Raw genomic sequence first — 19,295 nt, forward strand, 5'->3', positions numbered from 1 at the left:
TTTCCCACTTCCTATGATATGCAAGAAATGCTTACATTTAATACTTTTTTAAACCCACTTTTAAGTTTTAACTTGGATCATGGGAGATCAGTAATTGGAGTCGCTAAATACATAATCAGATTCATTGAAGGTACCATTCTTTATTAAATTCCTAGTCTTTTAAAAAATATTATCTGTCTCTATTAAAACTCTTCCCAAAGCAACCATTATTTTGAATATTTTGTGGAAAGATTCTGATACAACTATTTTTTCTTTTTAAGGGAAAACAACACTAACCGGTTGTGTAGCTCCTGCGTCCTGATCTACGAGCATGCAAAGAAATTGAAAATTGAAAATCTTATTCATATTGATGTTTGTGCACATGTCCTCATTGGCCCCACACTAGTGCAAAGGCTACACACCTAGATAGCGATCTCTTACCTTTAAAGTAAAAGTATGGGTCTACTAATTGGTATCAAATAGGTGGAATCCATCAATTTGGATTAGAATCGAATCAATGGAATTGGACGAGCCCAATTTGGATGCCTACATATACAAAGTGGTTGATTTGTGCTGGATTTCTAGGGTTTAGGTTGATTCTTGACCAACTCTGGCTGAATCGAAATTGGTTGAGGCCAATCCATTGTCAAGTCCACATATTTGAATCTTGGGCAAAAGTTATGTGAGAGAGAGAGAGGAAGTTTGTAGAGTGTGAGGACTTCTTATGTATTAAATTGTTCCATTGCACCTTATTTGTGCGTTCATATATGCCATTTGTTCAAAGAACTTTTTTTCTTTTCTGTTTTTAGCTCTTTTAAATAGGAGAGAAGGTTCTCTTTGAGCAAGTGGCATAGAGGAGCACATCAACGAGAGGTGACAAAATAATACTATATATTAAAGGGCAACGAGATCATTTTATATGAAAAAAAAAAGATAAGTATAGAAAAGTGCTAACGTATCCTACCCCAACAACTCAGAGAAACCATGAGATATAGACATATAGATAGAGATCAATAAGAGTATATAGATGCATTAAGGAAATATTGGTGAGGGGGGTCTCCACATTGTGAAATGTTTAGTTTGGTGGGGCTAGGGTAGAGTGCACTGTATATCTATCATACAATGTTCCAATAGTCATATGGATGGGCTCCTCCAAATGCAGATAATGATTCCAAAAAGGAATATCATGAGAACGGATAAGATTAATGGATAAAGGATTACGAAGTGGGGACAATGATGTGGCACCTTTTCTTCATGAGTTCGACATATAAGTGGGATTGGAATTTTTTTTCTTTCTTTAAATCTATCCTATTCAAGGGCCTATACGCCAACCACAAGTTAAGGGGGAAGGCTAAGACAAACCAATAATCTTACAACCAAGGGAAGGGATGAGAGGAGTGCCAACAAAGAAAATCGATCCTTGGAAAAAAAAACATCCTCTACAGGGTCCTAATCTGGCGGTACACTACAGTGCGGACCTAAGAGCTCGACAAGTGGAAGATGCGATATCCAACGATATCGAGCTCGAGACGAAAGAAAAGGGGGGAAAAAAAACTGTCTTGCTTCAAGCTCGCATTGTTGGATGAAGCTTCTTCGATGTGTCAAGCTCTCAGGGCCGCACTGCAAAGGATTTTAAGCCCGGTCCCTTGATCTTAACATCTAACTGAGGTATCGAGAACAAAGAAAGATAAATTGGTAAAAAGATCTGAGTTTAGTTCCTCTGCATGTACATACAGGTGCATGTACACGTGAGAGGTAACCACCTGTCCGATTTTCACCATTTACAAGGAGAGGAGGGGTAATTATAGAAATAAATTATAGAAGGTGCCATGTGTGTCATGTGGGGCCCGCTATGCACACATGGCACCTGCAGCATCACACGATGAGTACAGCAGCGCTGCAGTTACAGCAGCGGATTAAAGTCCGGTGAGACCCATCCCTATTTTTGCTGTCGTTTAGCGCGGCTGGACACTCCAGCTCCCGCAACGGCTGGACAGAATCCTTTTCCTTAGATATTGATATTTTAAAGGGCAAAATAGTCAGACCGGTAGAAATACCGATGGCGGTAACTAATTAGTCCAATTGTAGTGAAACAACGAGTTTCGACTTTCGACAAAAATAAAAACTGAAGGCGGTATTATTAGAATTTAGTGGTTTCGCCAAAACTTTGGGATCGGATAGTTGAGTAGTTCCGAACTTGCGGCAGGTTCGGATCATTATCACCTACAATTCTGACACCCTCCAATTCCCTACAATCCCTCACATGCGAGTGAAATGACCACTTACCCACTGCCTTGGGAAGTGTGTCCAGGCAGTGGATAAGTGGTCATTTCAGCTTCCATGTGAGGGAATATTGTAGGGGAATTGGAGGGTGTCAGAATTGTAGGAGATAAAAATTCGTTTCAGAAGCTTCGCTTTAATTCCTCCTTCCTTCCTCTTTCTAGCCTAGACACATCGTCTCGCGTAATATCCGTCTTATCCCTGCCCGAGCAGGGTAAGGCGGACATTACGTACAACGATATGTCTGGGCCGCTATGGTCTCTACGGGCAGCACGCCGTAGAAGATCTGAATTGCTTTCTTACTTGCATAGAAAAAAGATTAAACGATTCAAGAATCTTCCATAATAATTGAAAAAAGGAGAGAGTCTTTTAGCAAAAGAGAAAGCACAGAATCGTCAATTATCAATTTTAACCTTTATTTAAGCCCAATCAAACTTGTAACGAGAGTTAAGGGTTCGACAGCCTATTGACCAAGGGTTACAGTTTCTGGTTTGTTAAAAGTTTTACTAACAACAAGACAAAGGATTTAGTGATTGGAGACATTGGCATGTAATTTTCCGTTTCATTAATAAAGCCCTGGCTACAATAGTGAAAGTTTGATCCATTTTTGCAGATGACACCCGAGTTTGTTTGTTTGTTTTTTTTGTTAAAATAAATGTAGAGCTTCAGGTTCAACAAGCAAATTTCAAGCACAAACCTTTATGTAACGCCCAAGAACAAAAGATGGTTTAGTACCAGGGTTTGGGAGATTAGGAGGGTGCAAAATTAATCTCACATCAGTTGAAGAGGAAGATCTTGAGCTTATTTGATATAACGCGTTTTAAAATCATGAGACCCATTAGACCAAAGCGGACAATATCATGCTAAGAGAAGAATTAGAGATACAAAGTCCTTTTCAAGTATTTAATCCCAGCTACAGAATATGTTGCTTAATTCTTCTGATCAAATAGGAAGGAAAATATTTTTGTAGCAAGGAAAAATGGACGGTCTCGTATCTGGAACTTATTCGGAGATTATGATCGATGATTCGAGTGCTAGATTTGCAATCAATAAGAAATCGAGCACAAAATAAAAGGAATAGAAATGATAGAATTTGAATTTCAAAGTATTTGAAATTGTGTTGTATTTCCCCTTGTCATCTCTATCGACTTTGGGGTTTGCTTTATAGCAGTTTGAGAATGCACAACGTTACAGTAGATCTGTTACAGGAGATAGAGTTTGAACTCATGTAGAACTTCCTAAGTTGTAGGGATAGTTCTTATCCTTATCTACTGGAACAACCCCAACGCCTCTTGACTGGTTCAATTGGATATTCAAATTTTGAATATTTGAATATTCCGTTACACACCCCCTCAAGCGAAATGGTCGTTGGGTCACATTGAGCTTGTCCCTTAGAGCTTTGAACCGTGGTCCAGGGAGGCCTTTTGTAAACAAATCTGCTACCTGATCACTGCTGGGCACGAAACGGACACAGAGACGATTGGAGGCCACTTGTTCTCTTACAAAGTGGTAGTCAATCTCTATGTGTTTAGTTCGTGCGTGAAATAATGGGTTGGCAGCCAAATAAGTGGCCCCAATATTATCACAATATAGCAGTGGTGCTTGGGCCGGAATATCAAGATCTTGGAGCAGCTGACGTAGCCATAATAATTCTGCCGCCGCATTTGCCACACCTTTGTATTCCGACTCTGTAGATGACCTAGCCTCCGTGTGCTGCTTCTTGGAGCTCCAGGAGACCAGGTTGTCACCAAGGTAGACACAGTAGCCACTTGTCGACCGTCGATCGTATGGGCAGCCTGCCCAGTCCGCATCTGTATAGGCAATCAGCTGCAACGAATTGGACAGTTTGATTTGGATCCCCAATGCTAGTGTATCCTTTAGGTAGCGAAGTATCCTCTTCACGGCGGCCCAGTGTGTTACAGTTGGGCTATGCATGAACTGGCATACTCTATTTACGGAGAACGCGATATCCGGACGAGTGAGTGTCAAATACTGCAGTGCCCCAACAATGCTCCTATAGAGAGTGGGATCATCAAAACACTTTTCCATATCACGATCAAGTGAGCCGGTTGAGCTTGGCGTAGGCATTGGTTTGGCCATATCCATGTTGGCCTTTTGAAGCAGATCCAAAATATACTTCATTTGGGATAGATGTAGGCCTTGAGAATCACGAAGAGCCTCAATCCCAAGGAAAAAACTCAATTCACCAAGGTCTTTAATAGCAAATTCAGTGCCAAGGGTGGTGATGAGATCCTGGATCTGACTAGAGCTTGAGCCAGTGATTATGATGTCATCGACATAGACCAATAGATACATCATGGTTGACTTTGCCTTGTGGACAAAGAGAGCCGAGTCTGACCCTGCTGATTGAAAGCCAATGGACATGAGGAATGTGCCAAGTCTGTGATTCCAGGCCCTGGGTGCCTGTTTTAAACCGTATAGGGCACGTTTTAAGTGGCAAACATGATTGGGATAGTTGGGGTCGACAAAGCCCTGTGGTTGTGTCATATAGACATCTTCTTGGAGTGCGCCATTGAGAAAGGCATTTTGCACATCCAATTGCCGAAGTGGCCACCCCCTTGATACTGCGACAAACAGAACCGTCCTTATTGTAGTGGGCTTTACCACAGGGCTGAATGTATCAAAATAATCTAGCCCTTCTCTTTGATGAAAGCCCTTGGCTACGAGGCGCGCCTTATAGCGTGAGATGGACCCATCAGAATTCCTCTTGATTCGGTAAACCCACTTATTTCCCACCAAATTCATTGATGGTTGTGAAGGTACTAGTTGCCAGGTCCCATTTCTTAGAAGCGCATTGAACTCTTCACTCATGGCCTCTCTCCATTTTTTACTTTTGCTAGCCTCAGTGAAGGAGGTGGGCTCCACTTTAGTAGGGTCTTTTTGGGTAAGGAGGGATTCAGGAATCGGGTAGCGAGTAGCCATCAAGTTTAGCCGTGAAATCGGCTTTGCAACTCCTGATTTTGAGCGGGTTACCATTGAGTGTTGCATCGATGGTGGGGCTACAGGAGCCAATGGAACAGTGGGTTGTGGTAGAGGCTCGGTTGGTGGACTTTGTGGAAGTGGAAGTGGGCCTTGAGGTGCTGGACTTAGTGGTTGCATTGATTGAGCTTGGTTCGGCAGTGGTGGTATTAGGCCAATGGATAATGGTATTTGGTTAGTGGAAACAATGTTGTCATTTGTAATGACTAATGGTGAATGGGTGGGTGGGTTATTTGTGATTGAAGTGGAGTGTAGCAGAGTGGCCAATGGGAAACGCGCCTCATCAAAGGTCACATGGCGTGAGATATAAGTACGCCCCACCGTAGGGTCAAAACACTTGTACCCTTTATGCGCATTACTGTATCCAAGAAACACACACTGCTTCGATCGAAACTCCAGTTTATGCTTGTTGAATGGCCGCAGCCAAGGATAACAAGCACAGCCGTATGTTCTTAATATTAGATAATCCGGCTCTTTGTTGAACAGTATTTCATATGGTGACTTTTCTTCCAACACTGGAGTAGGTAGTCTATTTATTAAATAGACTGCTGTTTCAAAAGCAGTCACCCAAAAAGTCATGGGAACAGATGCCCTTGCCATTAGAGTGAGGCCCATTTCAACTATGTGCCGGTGCTTTCTTTCTGCTCTCCCATTTTGCTCTGATGTGTGCGGACATGAATATCGATGCACAATGCCATGCTGCCTAAAGTGCTTATCAAAAGACTGGTACTCTCTTGCTCCATCTGATTGAAAAACTTTGAGATTACAGTTGAAGAAATTTTGAACATATGCATTAAATTGTAGAAAAATGGGTAGAGCTTCAGATCGGGATACAAGTGGAAAAGTCCAACAATACCGGCTGAAATCATCAATAAATGAAATGTAATATTTAAACCCTTGCAATGAAGGAGAGGGTGCAGGTCCCCATATATCGGAGTGCACTAGTTCAAACGGAGCAGACGCTGTTGCTTTATTTAAGCCAAAAGGAAGTTTGTGAGCCTTTCCCAATTGACATGAACTGCAAACTGAAGAAGACATTGATGCTTGAAAAGGTAAAAGCGAGCGGTGTATTACTGACTTCATACACTTGGATGATGGATGGCCAAGTCGGTCATGCCAAACCGACGTCGAAACTCGTTCACCAACATGAACGGTGGGCAGCAATGGTGGTGTGGTGGAAGCTGATGGGTGTGGAAGACGGTATAGCCCATCTTTAATCATGCCTTGGAGTAGTCTGTTCCCCGTGCGTGGGTCCTTCACATAACAACACTTTGGGTGAAATTCCAAGATTACATTGTTATCTGCAGTAAACTTGCTGACTGATAAGAGATTTTTTGTAATCTTAGGAACATGTAAGACATCATTAAGAGTAAAGTGCTGTAAAAGAGACTTAATATAAGAAATTCCAGTATTTTTAATATGCAAACCTGCACCATTTCCAACTCGCACTTGATCAGATCCTGTATAAGGGGAACTAATATTTAGGTTGCCCAGGTCAGATGTAACATGATGCGTGGCACCCGAATCGGGGTACCATGCTGAATCAAAGGACGCAGATGGTGTCGCCAGTAAAGCCTCTGATTGGGATGAGCCAGATGTTGGAGCAGTGGTGTGATAGTTGGGATTAAACCTATTATAACAGGTTGCTGCTGTGTGATTTGTTCTGTGACAAATCTGACATCCAGAACCAACAGGGTATTGCATTTGACTGGGCTGCTGGTTGTTACTACGGCCACCAGTGTAGTAAGACTTGCGGCCACCACGACGTCCCCCATTATTGCTGTAGTAGCCTCGGCCACGGGTGAGATTGTTGCTTGTGTTTTTGGTGGTGATGTTGGCCTCCACGGTGGGTAGATCAAGCTGAGAAGTACGCTGATCTTTCAATATCTCTTGACTTAGAAGCATACCTGTGAAGTCCTCCAATGCTAATGGTTCAATCCTGGTTGTAACCGATGTAGCAAAAGCCTCATAGTCTGGGCCTAGGCCTTTGAGAGTACTGAGAATAATATCTGAATCTGAAACTGGGTTGGCGGCTGCAGCGAGGTTGTCGACCAAGCTTTTAATACGTTGAAGGTATTCCGCCATGGTGAGTGTTCCCTTCTTTAGTTGAAGGAGTTGATACTTCAGTTGCATTACGCGTGCCTGCGACTGAGACGCATAAGTGCGTTCAAGAATCTTCCAAGCAGCATGGGGGGATGTTGCGCCAATTATCTGACCAAGAGCGCTTTCAGTTAATGAAGAAATAATCCAACTTAGGATTATTTGATCCTGCCTTCTCCAGGTGAGATAGGCTGGATTGACTGTGGCTGGTTCGGTTGAGGAAGAGATAGGTGAAGGAGAGAGAGTTTGAGGTGGAGAAAGGTGGGCTCCATCTACATATCCATAGAGATCATAGGCATGCAGGAGTGGAACGAACTGAGATTTCCATAGTAAGTAGTTCATACGATCCAGCTTTACTGGAAGAAGAGAGACAATATTGGTTGGGGAGATGGTGGTAGGCTGAGCATCAGTGGCTTGAGTAACAGTGGCTGAGTCACCGGAATTTGTCATTGTGATGAGAGACGTATGTCAAAGGCGAGTGATACCACGATAGAATTTGAATTTCAAAGTATTTGAAATTGTGTTGTATTTCCCCTTGTCATCTCTATCGACTTTGGGGTTTGCTTTATAGCAGTTTGAGAATGCACAACGTTACAGTAGATCTGTTACAGGAGATAGAGTTTGAACTCATGTAGAACTTCCTAAGTTGTAGGGATAGTTCTTATCCTTATCTACTGGAACAACCCCAACGCCTCTTGACTGGTTCAATTGGATATTCAAATTTTGAATATTTGAATATTCCGTTACAAGAAAGAAACAAATGATAGAGGAATGGTGTATGATCTTTTACTTTGTCCTCTAGAACCAATTAATGTTCTCTCAATCAGTATTTACAGAATGGACGAAACAGATGTAACACAGCTCTAGAGTGGTACATCGTGAGCAGTAAAGAGATTTGGAACTCATCAATTGGGACCCCAACAGCTCAAGTACATAACTTTTCTGAGAGATTCTTCTGATTGTTTCATCTTCTCATCGCTTGGAACCATCTTCTTAGTCATCGCCATTGAAGAAGAGGAAGAGGGAAGTCTGTTGGTTCGAGAAAGAGATCCGCAATTGTTCTTCGCGTGTTGATGGAGAGATCTAATGGTGTAATTCCATCTGCAAAACCCTCCTTGATCCTTCAGTGCTTCTACAGCCCCAACGCTTGCAGCCACGATCCAAGCTCTGCTAGTAGAACTCATTTTCTGTTCTCTTCTCTACTGTTGTTGCTTTCTCTTTGAATCTCGAGAATCAATTAGAGTGAGAGTTTATGGAATGTGAACTTGTGAATAAGCAGTTTAAACTTCGAATTGAGCTTGAGAGGGTAAGGTATACCCAGAAACCTTAAATAGGAAGAGCAAAAAGAGAGAGAGAGAGAGAGAGAGAGAGAGAGAGAGAGAGAATCACTGAAACTGTGTTAGTCATTAGAACCTGTGGGCGGTTTTGCCCAATGGTTTGGGAACTAGGATAGCTGATCAAATTTGGATCCTCTACTGTCGAGTTGCCCGACAGGACCATGCTGCCCAGTCACAGAGTTGTGCGCAATGCCCACCTTACCTCTGCCCAAACACCTTGCCCGATAAAAAAAGGGGCAAAATCGGTAATCCAAATCGAGAATACTATCAGTGACCAGATTGTTTATCAGAAATTAAGAATTGAAGATAAAAATATAAAACCACTGAAGAGCCCATAGTCCACGGACCATGCAAGTGGGATGACAAAGAAATGCTTACATTTAATACTTTTTTAAACCCACTTTTAAGTTTTAACTTGGATTATGGGAGATCAATAATTGGAGTAGCTAAATACATAATCAGATTCATTGAAGGTACCTTTCTTTATTATAATCCCAGTCTTTTAAAAAATATAATCTGTCTCTATTAATACCCTTCCCAAAGCAACCATTATTTTGAATATGTTGGGAAAAGATTCTGTTCCAATTATCTTTTCTTTAATGGAAAAAGAATGCTAATTGAATGTGTAGCTCCTGCGTCCTAACCTAAGAGCACATAAAGATATTGAAAATCGAAAATCTTATTCATATTGATGCTTGTGCACATGTCCTCACTGGCCCCACATTAGTGCAAAGGCTACATGCCTAGATAGCGATCTCTTACCCTTAAAGTAAAAGCACGGTTCTACGAATTGGTACCAAATAGGTGGAATCCATCAATTCGGATTAGAATCGAATCAATGGAATTAGTCGAGCCCAATCTGGATTCCTACATATACAAAGCGGTTGATCTGTGCTGGATTTCTAGGGTTTAGGTCGATTCTCGACCAACTTTGCTTGAATCGAAATTGGTTGAGGTCAATCCATTGTCAAGTCCACATATTTGAATCTTGGGCAAAAGTTATTAGAGCGAACATTTACAAAATGAGAGAGGGAGAGAGAGAGAGAGGAGGAAGTTTGTAGAGTGTGAGGACTTCCTATGTATTAAATTGTTCCATTGCACCTTATTTATGCGTTCATATATGCCATTTGCTCAAAGAACCTTTTCTTCTTTTTGTTTTTAGCTCTTTTAGATAGGAGAAACGGTTCTCTCTGAACAAGTGGCATAGAAGAGCACATCAACAAGAGGTGACAAAATAATGCTGTATATTAGAGGGGCAATGAGGTCATTTTATATGAAAAAAAAAGAGGAGATGAGTATAGAATGCTAACGTATCCTACCCCAACAACTCACAAAATCCTTTCCCCTATGAGATATAGACATATAGATAGAGAAGGACAAGGGTATGTAGATGCGTTAAGAAAATATTGGTGAGGGGGGTCTCCACATTGTGAAATGTTTAGATTGGTGGGGGTAGAGTAGAGTGCACTTTTTATCTATCATATTATGTCCCATATGGATTTTGATGGGCTCCTCCAAATGCAGATAATGACTCCAAAAAGGAATATCATGAGAATGGATAAAGGATTACGAAGTGGGGACAATGACGTGGCATCGTGTCTTCATGAGTTCGACATATAAGTGGGATTAGATTTTTTTTCTTTAAATCTATCCAATTCAAGGGCCTATAGGCCAACTGCAAGGTAAGGGGGAAGGTTAAGACAAGCTAATACTCTTACAACTAGGGGAAGGGATGAGAAGGGTGCCAACCAAGAAAGCCGGTCTTTGGGAAAAAACATCCTCCACAAGGCCCTAATCTGGCGGTACATTATAGTGCGGACATGAGAGCTCGACACGTGGAAGATGCGATATCCAATGATATCGAGCTCGAGATGAAAGAAAAGGGGAAAAGTGCCTTGCATCGAACTCGTACCGTTGGATGAAGCTTCTTCCACGTGTCGATCTCTCAAGACTGCACTGCAAAGGATTTTAATCCCGGTCCCTTGATCTTAACATCTAACTGAGGTATCGAGAACAAGGAAAGATAAATTGATAAAAAGATCTGGGTTCGATTCCTTTGCATGTACGTACAGGTGCATGTACATGTGAGAGGTAACCATATGTCCGATTTTTACCATTCACAAGGAGAAGAGGGGTAATTATGGAAACAAATTGTATGGGTGGTTGACTCTCAAATGTACATTCACCAATCCATTCTCAAAAGCGACCTGGCTCCTGTCCAATCGTGGTGGGAACTGGATGGCCCAGCACTTGAAAACAACCCCAAAAAAAAGAGTGATCATTTCACATGTGGGCTCAGGTGGGACCCATCCCTATTTTTGTTATCATATAGTACGGCTAGACGCTCCAGCTCCCGCCACGGCTCGACAAAATCCTTTTCCTTAAATATTGATATTTTGAAAGGTAAAATAATCAAACCGGAAAAAGTACCGATGGCGGTACGAAATAAGTCCAATTGTAGTGAAATTGTAAAACAGCGAGTTCCACAAAAAGAAAACTGGAGGCGGTATTATTATTGGAGGAATTAGTGGTTTCGCCAAAACTTGGGATTGGTAGTATTTTTTTTTTTTTTTGGTAAAGTTGGGATTGGGCTGTTGAGTAGTTCCGAACTTGCGGCAGGTTCCCATGGTTTTAGTTTAATTTTTTTTATTCCGTCCCAGTATCAGAAGCTTCTCTTCAATTCCTCATTCCGCCCTCTTTCTTACTTGCATAGGAAAATGATTAAACCACTCAAGAATCTTCCATAATAATTGGAAAAAAAAATAGAATCTTTTATCAAAAATAGAAAGCACAGAATCGTCAATTATTGATTTTAGCGAGAATTGTGTCTTAAATTCTTAATGGTTCCACAGCCTATAGACCAAGTGTTACAGTTTCTGGTTTGTTAAAAGTAATGCTGACAACAAGATAAGAATTTAGTGATTGGAGACAATTGGCATTTAATTTTCCGTTTCATTAGTGAAACCCTGCCAGTACTTGAGAAAGTTTGATCCATTTTTGCAGATGACACCTGAGTTGGGTGTTTTTTTTTTTGTAAAATAAATGTAGGACTTCAGGTTCAGCAAGCAAATTTCAAGCACAAATCTTTCTCTAATGCTCAAGAACAGATAAGAAGGGAGATTTTGAGCTATGAATAAATGGTGGTTTCTTTTAAGCGTATTAAAGCCGTGGGACCTATTAGACTATAGCGGACAATATCATTTTAAGAGGGGTTGGAGATACAAAATCCTAATCCCATCTACGGAAATGTTCGAATTGAGGATAAATTATACTATTGGTCTCATATATCTGGAACTAATTGGGAGATTATGATCGATGATGCGAGTACTAGATTTGCAATCAACAAGAAATCGAGCACAAAATAAATGGAATAGAAGGAAACAAATGATAAGAATGGTGTGTATATCTTTTTTACTTTGTCCTCTAGAACCAATTAATGTTCTCTCAATCAGTATTTACAGAATGGACGAAATAGAAGTAATACAGCTCTAGAGTGGTACGCATCGTGAGCAGTAAAGAGATTCGGAGCTCATCAATTGGGACCCCAACAGGTCAAGTACATAACTTTTCTGAGAGATTCTTCTGATTGCTTCATCTTTTCATCACTCAGAACCACCTTCTTAGACATCGCCATTGCAGAAGAGGGAAATCTGTTGGTTTGAGAAAGAGAACCGTAGTTGTTCTTGGCGTGTTGATGGAGGGATCTGAAGGTGTAATTCCATCTACAAAACCCTTGATCCTTCAGTGCTTCCACAACCCCAACACTTGCAGCCACAATCCAAGCTCTGCTTGTAGAACTCATTTTCAGTACTTCTTTTCTCTACTATTGTTGCTTCTCTTTAAATTTCTAGAATCAAGTACTATTGTTGCTTCTCTTTGAATCTCTAGAATCAAGTTGAGTGAGAGTCTTGGTAAAAAGTAAAAAAAAAAAAGACAAGGATTGTGAACTTGGAAAATTAAAGCAGTTTTGAATTGAGTTTGAGAGCTAAGGTGTATAACACAGAAACCTTAAATAGGAAGAATGAGAGGTGTGTGTGTTGATAAGATCATTGAAACTGTGCAAGTTATTAGAACCCGTGGGCGGTTTTGCCAATGGTTTTGGAGTTCGGATAGCCATGGACCACACAGACCATGCAAGTGGTTAGTGGGATGACACAAAACTTGGTGCCCATCATGATCTGCACATGTTCTTCCATTTAATTAAGACTTTTTAAGACCCACTTCTAAACAGATCATGGTAGGTCACTAATGAGGGAGGGGAAGCTGCTTACTTGAAATGTGTCAAGAGGATGAATAAAAAAACAGGAGAATGTTCTTTGTGTCGGGGTGCAGGCTGTGCCTAAATATATTAGGATGGGTGCAATGACCACCTTGCCCTTCTTAGTGGCAGACCATATGTCTGGGCACAGCCTGCGCTGCAGCACAGAGAATATGAACCCATAAAAAATTGAGCAAATTACTTGTACCACTCCTGACTCCTGACTCCTGTGGGTTGGTACTTTAGTCGAGTTACAAGTACTTTTTGTTTGAACAATTACATCTGTACCCAGGAAGATCGATGGTCTTAGGGAGATGTTAGTTCTGAAAGGAAAAAGACAATTTTACCTTTATTATATTTTGAACCAAAATGATAAAATCGAAATACTATTTTTACCCTTATTACATTTTTTTGTTTTGTTTTTTTAGGGTGTTTCTTTTGTTCTGTCATTCATATCATCTCCCTGAGATTTAATGCAACCTCTAGGAGAGGAGATCAACTGGTCTGCACGTTGGATAATAATAGACGTTTTGGGTCATCCTCAGATTTTGGGGATTATTTCTGTGGATTGAAAGCTACATTCGACCAGAATTTTTATTACATCTGAGTTGTGGATTTTGATATATTTAATTTCTCTGTATTCTGTTTCTTTTTGGTTTTGCGATCTGGAGCAATTGTGATTTGGCTTCTCTTTCTCCTGCAAGTTCTTGTTCTGGCTCTGCGTTATATCTTTGGTTATTGTTCTTTTTCTTTGGGCTAATTCTACTTATTATTTGGCTTCTCTTTCTCCAATGGCAAGTTGAAATACTTGACATCTGCACGTAAGTCCAAATCTGAGTATTATGAACCGGGGTATCGCATAAGTCCAAATCCAAGCATTATGGACCGGGGTATCCCCAAGGTCCAAATCCGAGCATTATATACCCCAATCTAGGTCCAAATCCAGGCATTACAGACCGCAGTATCCCTAAGTCTAAATCCGGGGACCGAGCATAAAACCTATATACCTTGAGGTCTAGCCCCCCCCAAAAAAAAATGGGAGAGGGGAAACCGTCAAACTTTACTTTCTCGCACTCATTTTGTGTCCGAGGAAGTAGGAGGCATCTGTTATACATTAAAACACCCTTCCAGTACACGATTGACACATCCCAAACGACTACTCAAACTCTCAACCGTCAAAGGATTCAAAACTTTCTCATCACACATTTTTTATTGAGAGAGCAACCCATTAGAAGGAAAGGGATTCCTCCACCGTTGCTCCTCTTAAAAATATGAAGGCAAACCTTAAAATAAAGGATTGGACAATATCCAAACGACTTAAACGCTCTGTTCGTACTTCCTCTATAAATGATTATATGTTGTTTAGGTCTTACTTACGCATTGAAGAGTCCCCTCTCAGAATTTGCTCCGGGCCTCTTCAGTGTCTTTAACCATTTTGCAGGACCTCAACGTTATCGGATCAGATTTCAGCTGCAACACAAAGAAATCTCTAATAATTGAAAAAACGAGAGCGAGGGACAAAGATGACTGGCAATGCAAGGATTTGCAAATTCGAGTCAGCCTTCAAAGCAATGCAGAGAAGCAATCTAACAGACAAATCCAACAAAATTAGGCGGTTTTCCTCCGGAGGCAAAATCCAACAAGAGATATCTAAGAATAGCAGCAGCGATGAGACGAAGGGGAGACGAGAAAAAGTGAAGACAGAGGCTCTCCTGCACTTAATCTGCTGGGGTCCCAAGTAAAAATTCGGTGTTCTGCTTATAGAATTTGTTCGATGTGTTTAGAAAGGAATTTCTGTTTAAACAAAAATTTTAGTAACGAGTGTTGTACAAAAGCATTCCACCTCCCACCATTGGATCGAAGCTCCAATAAATCCGAAGAGCCTTCCATCTCTGTAATTATACAGAACTCAGGTAATTTAAAAAAAAAAAATAAAACTACAGTGATCTTGGGTGGAATCCTATGTACAGAATCCTTTATCTTTAAGTTCTACAATTGGTCTTGTATCTGGAACTAATTGGGAGATTTTGATCGAGCAAATCATAAATGGAGTAGAAAAGAAACAAATAATTGAAATGATGTAAGATCTTTTTACTTTGTCTTCAAGAATCAAATCAATGTTCTCTCAATTAGTATTTACAGAATCGACGAAATAGAAGTAATACAGCTCTGGAGTCTGGAGTGGAGAGATTTGGAGCGCCTCAATTGGGACCCCAACAACTCAAGTACATAACTTTTCTGAGAGATTCTTCCGATTGCTTCATTTTTTCATCGCTCGGAACCACCTTCGTAGACATCGTTATTGTAGAAGAGGAAGAAGGGGGAAATCTGTTGGCTTGAGAAAGAGATCCGCAATTGTTTCTGGCGTGTTGATGGAGGGATCTGAAGGTGTAATTCCATCTACAGAACCCTTGATCCTTCAGTGCTTCTACAGCCCCAACGCTTGCAGCCACGATCCAAGCTCTGCTCGTAGAACTCATTTTCAGTAGTTCTCTTCGCTACTATTGGTGCTTCTCTTTGAATCTCAAGAATCAAATGGAGTGAGAACTTTTGGTAGAATAATAACAAAGAGAAGGATTGTGAACCTGTGAAATAGCAGATTGAATTGAAATTGAGAGAGTAAGGTAGACACAGAAACTATAAATAGGACAGGATCATTGAAACTGCGTTAAGTCATTAGAACCCGGGGGCGGTTTGGCCAATGGTTACGGAATTCGGATAAAATATTATCCTCTCTTGTTATAATACGGTGTTGTAACAGCATCGCACGATGCATTACAACACCATGCTGTAACAGGAGACAGCCATTGCTTCGTTTTACACCCTTAACCATCCAATTAGAGTAGTATACCATGGCCCACACACCATGCAAGTGCGGATGGCAAAACTTGGTGTCCACTGCTCACCATGATATGCAGATGTTCTTGAATCGGGCTACTCTCCAATGTGGAGCCCAGGTGTTGGATGCTCATTGGGCATGATCCGTGGTTTGAGGAATTGGGATCCGATTGACTGATTCATATCCTTATTGATGGATCGGTATGGATTAGGGCTAAATCGATCCTGCATTGGTGGATTAGTATGGATAGGAATAAACTGATTTTTGACCGATCCCCTATCGCTAGATCGGTATGGACAGGGTAAAATTGTAAAAAAAAATTTCATTTTTTTCAAAGGAAACAAGGATATATCTACCCAATTCCGATCGGTATTGGCCGAGACCGATATTGATACCGATTACTAAAACCCTACTACTAAGACCCACTTTTATTTTACCAAAAAAAAAGGAGAAAGAATATTAACCAGTGCACGCCCAAACACAGGCCGACGCATCCCCTTGGAAAGGCAGAAAGTTCCAAGGGTGCATTAGTATTTTCGTGTTGAGCGTGTCTGAGTGCAGGTACACACCCAAATACAACACCAGATAACGTTCCTTTTTCCCAAAAAATAAAAGACCCACTTTAAACTTTTAACCAGATTATGGGAGGTCACTCAGGGTGTCAAGAAACAAGAATTAGATCGGTGAATTCGCAGATTCGGATCGAACTTTCACTATTCCTAATTGTTACTGTTTGAATCACAATTGAATCGATCGAGTGAGTAAATTCAGTCATTATCTTTGTAATTCACCATAAATCAGACCGATTCATAGGCCGATTCTTGATTCCCAATTCCTGAGCTGATTCTATATTTACCGCAAAATATCTTTAAGAAAACTTAATGGTTATCAAAATCTTTTTTTAATTCAATGTTCGAGCCCCAAAATGATAACTAAATGTCTTAATACTCATTAGTATTTAGTGATAATAATTAAAAAATAATTGATAATCCTTAGTTTTTCTTTGTAATTCTATTTGTACCACTAAAAATTTGGTCACTGACTAGCCAACACATGTCAAGATCCAAAAGCAAATTCATAAATATCACAATTCAAAAGCCAATATCTCACATAGGTGTTTGGACGAGACAGACATTAATCATTTGTTATTGAAAAATGGGAACGAACTTCCATTGTCTTCTTTCAGTTTTTTCCCTCCTAAGATCTTATATTATGACCTGGAATCTTGTACATAACTTTTTTGTTTGCAAAATCGATTCTTCCTTCAAAGCAATGCAGAGAAGCAATTTGTCGGAGTCTGCCAAGTCCAACCAAATTAGGAGCTTCTCCGGAGACTTGAGCAAACAGGAGATATCTACGAATAGCCGCGACGAGATGAAGAGGAGACGAGAAAAAGAGAAGGCCGAGATTCTCCTGAATTTAATCTGTTGGGGTCCCAAGTAATCAATCTGTTTTGCTTCTGGATTTTGTCGATGTGTTTAGAACTTTAAGAATTTCTGTTGAAACAAAAATCAAAGTAATTGAGTGTTATACAAGACTTGTCTTAATAGATCAGATCGAAGGGTTACAGTTTATGTAAATGCTTGTTTCTGGTTTGATGAACGCTTTAGTGACAACAAATATAAGGATGTAGTAGTGATTGAAGAATGAAGACATAAGCATGTAATTTTCTGTTTCATTAATGGAGTCCTTTATCTTTTTTTTTTTTTTTTTTTTTGATGAAAAGCAAAAAACATAAGATTAATCAGCAGAGGGTACAAAACTTGGAATACAAGCATTCTTAGCCAAGTTCTAAGCTATTGCCATACAAAGGCAACCCGTAGTAAACCTAAACTGTATATTTTGAGATCTATCAGATATATACATAAAGTGGTGGAACAAGGTCCAAGGCCATTGACATTTGGTAGGAGATGGAATGTCTTGGATGACTCGTTCCTCATCACACCAAACTTCTTTAATCTCCAACTCAATACAGGCAGCATGTTCCAACCCCTTACGCAAAGCAAAACAGTAATATTTAGCCAAGTCAGCAGTAAGTTGTGATTTTCCTGCATCAAAAAACCTAAATGTGCCATACACCAAAATGAGATAGAACTAGCCAGCCTCAATTAGTTCGGAATCAATGAACCCTGCACATATTAAGATAGGAAAATCATACTATGATAAAGTAAAAGTGGGAGAAGCAATAGAAATTTCTATATCATGTGTTTTATCCCCCTGTGAAGTAATAGGGAAAGGTGATTATTGTAGATCCACTATCCATGTCGACACAGCCTTTAATATCCATAAAGGGTTAGGTTGTTCAGAACCCATGACTGCCTTGTTCCTACTCAGCCAAATATAATAGCAAGTAATTATAAAAATACTAAAATACCAAGTTAACAAAGTTTTGTTTGACCGAAACTGGAATAGAGAAAGTTTCATCCATTTTTGCAGATGACGCGCCCGAGCTTCCCTTTTTTTCTGAATAAATGTACAACTTCAGGTTCAGAAAGCAAACTTTGCAAGAACCATCGTCAGTTCATGTTATTGGTGAATCCTGATCTTAGTCCTAATCTAGAAAGTATTGTGGTGATTCTTTGGTGAGAAGCTTCACCTTCAAAATGCACCAAAAGCACAAAAAATGCATACATCAAGGCCATAGGCGATGACTCCTGGAGAGCTCATCGAGAGCTTCGTTTTGATATGTATTTCGCCTTATATTGATTCGGTCAGGACTGGGTGTGTTTCTGGGGACAGTTTTGTACTTCTTGGAGTTTGATGAACCATAAAATAACCACCAATCAAAGGATGACACATGGTAGACCTGGAACTGAATGGAAGAACCCGGTCCAAGAGAACCAAGCGTAAACCATGTCGAGTCGAACGGGTCGGATAGAAGAGTACCAACACCCAGCTGGTAGAGCCGACCCATGAATGTCAGCTAAGGCAAGCCGCTGCGAAGCCGAGCCTTGTAAGAACATCTGAGGAGTGGAACCGACCCATGAAGGTCGGGTAAGGCGAGTCGCCACGGGGCTAAGCCTTGAAAGCTTAGGAACCTGTACGAGCCCTCTATGCTCGGATGTCAGGCCGAGCCCTGTTAACTCGGTTGCAAGGCCGAGTCTTACTAGCTCGGGCATAAAGCCAAGCTCTACACACTCGATCGCAGGTTGCCAACCGTAGTTGGCATGCTGGAGCGCCGAGATGCCCAAGGTATGAGGGTTGAATGCCCTCAACCGAGTCATGAGTCGAGGTGATAACCGAGAACCCCGCAAGTCACGGAGCCACATAAGCGAATCCCTATATTCTCGGAAGAAGCTGAGTCAGCCAAATCAGGCAGTTATCAATCAGCAAAACCGTATCACACTGAAATGAGGACTATTACCAAACGTGGAGTCACTTCCCTACTATAACTCCTCTGAGAAGTCTCCTATCCAAACAGGACTCTTGCGATACAAGGACTCTCCCCATGTCACCAAAGTTACCTTATAAATACCCAGGTATGTGGCCTGAACAGGATGGA

General features: G+C 40.8%; 4 protein-coding genes and 1 long non-coding RNA gene across 5 annotated transcripts in view; all 5 read right to left on the reverse strand.

The window, feature by feature from the left end:
• Nucleotides 1-19,295, reverse strand: part of LOC122640171 — a 26,819-nt gene continuing 7,524 nt past the window's right edge. The window contains exons 2-3 of the long non-coding RNA XR_006329632.1: nucleotides 14,434-14,540; nucleotides 1-11 (exon numbers count right to left, since the gene is read on the reverse strand). This is a non-coding gene — a long non-coding RNA (uncharacterized LOC122640171). The remainder of the gene's footprint in view (nucleotides 12-14,433; nucleotides 14,541-19,295) is intronic.
• Nucleotides 8,129-8,659, reverse strand: LOC122640165. Its single transcript, XM_043833319.1, has one exon. It carries the CDS (start codon nucleotides 8,541-8,543, stop codon nucleotides 8,265-8,267), a length of 279 nt encoding a protein of 92 aa, XP_043689254.1. The 5' UTR covers nucleotides 8,544-8,659; the 3' UTR covers nucleotides 8,129-8,264.
• On the reverse strand, nucleotides 12,084-12,532 carry LOC122640169. The gene has a single exon (XM_043833325.1). The coding sequence runs from the start codon at nucleotides 12,496-12,498 to the stop codon at nucleotides 12,229-12,231; it is 270 nt and encodes an 89-aa protein (XP_043689260.1). The 5' UTR covers nucleotides 12,499-12,532; the 3' UTR covers nucleotides 12,084-12,228.
• LOC122640167 lies at nucleotides 12,084-15,513 on the reverse strand. Its single transcript, XM_043833320.1, has 2 exons — nucleotides 15,155-15,513; nucleotides 12,084-12,224 (listed from the first exon to the last, which is right to left on the reverse strand). Exon 1 carries the CDS (start codon nucleotides 15,432-15,434, stop codon nucleotides 15,156-15,158), a length of 279 nt encoding a protein of 92 aa, XP_043689255.1. The 5' UTR covers nucleotides 15,435-15,513; the 3' UTR covers nucleotides 12,084-12,224; nucleotide 15,155.
• LOC122640163 overlaps nucleotides 12,139-19,295 on the reverse strand; it is an 18,420-nt gene continuing 11,263 nt past the window's right edge. Inside the window, exon 2 of the mRNA XM_043833316.1 lies at nucleotides 12,139-12,251. The gene's annotated coding sequence lies outside the window, so the exon portion shown is untranslated. The remainder of the gene's footprint in view (nucleotides 12,252-19,295) is intronic.

The sequence above is a fragment of the Telopea speciosissima genome, chromosome 9 (genome assembly GCF_018873765.1).
Source record: "Telopea speciosissima isolate NSW1024214 ecotype Mountain lineage chromosome 9, Tspe_v1, whole genome shotgun sequence".
NCBI classification, from domain to species: Eukaryota; Viridiplantae; Streptophyta; class Magnoliopsida; order Proteales; family Proteaceae; genus Telopea; species Telopea speciosissima.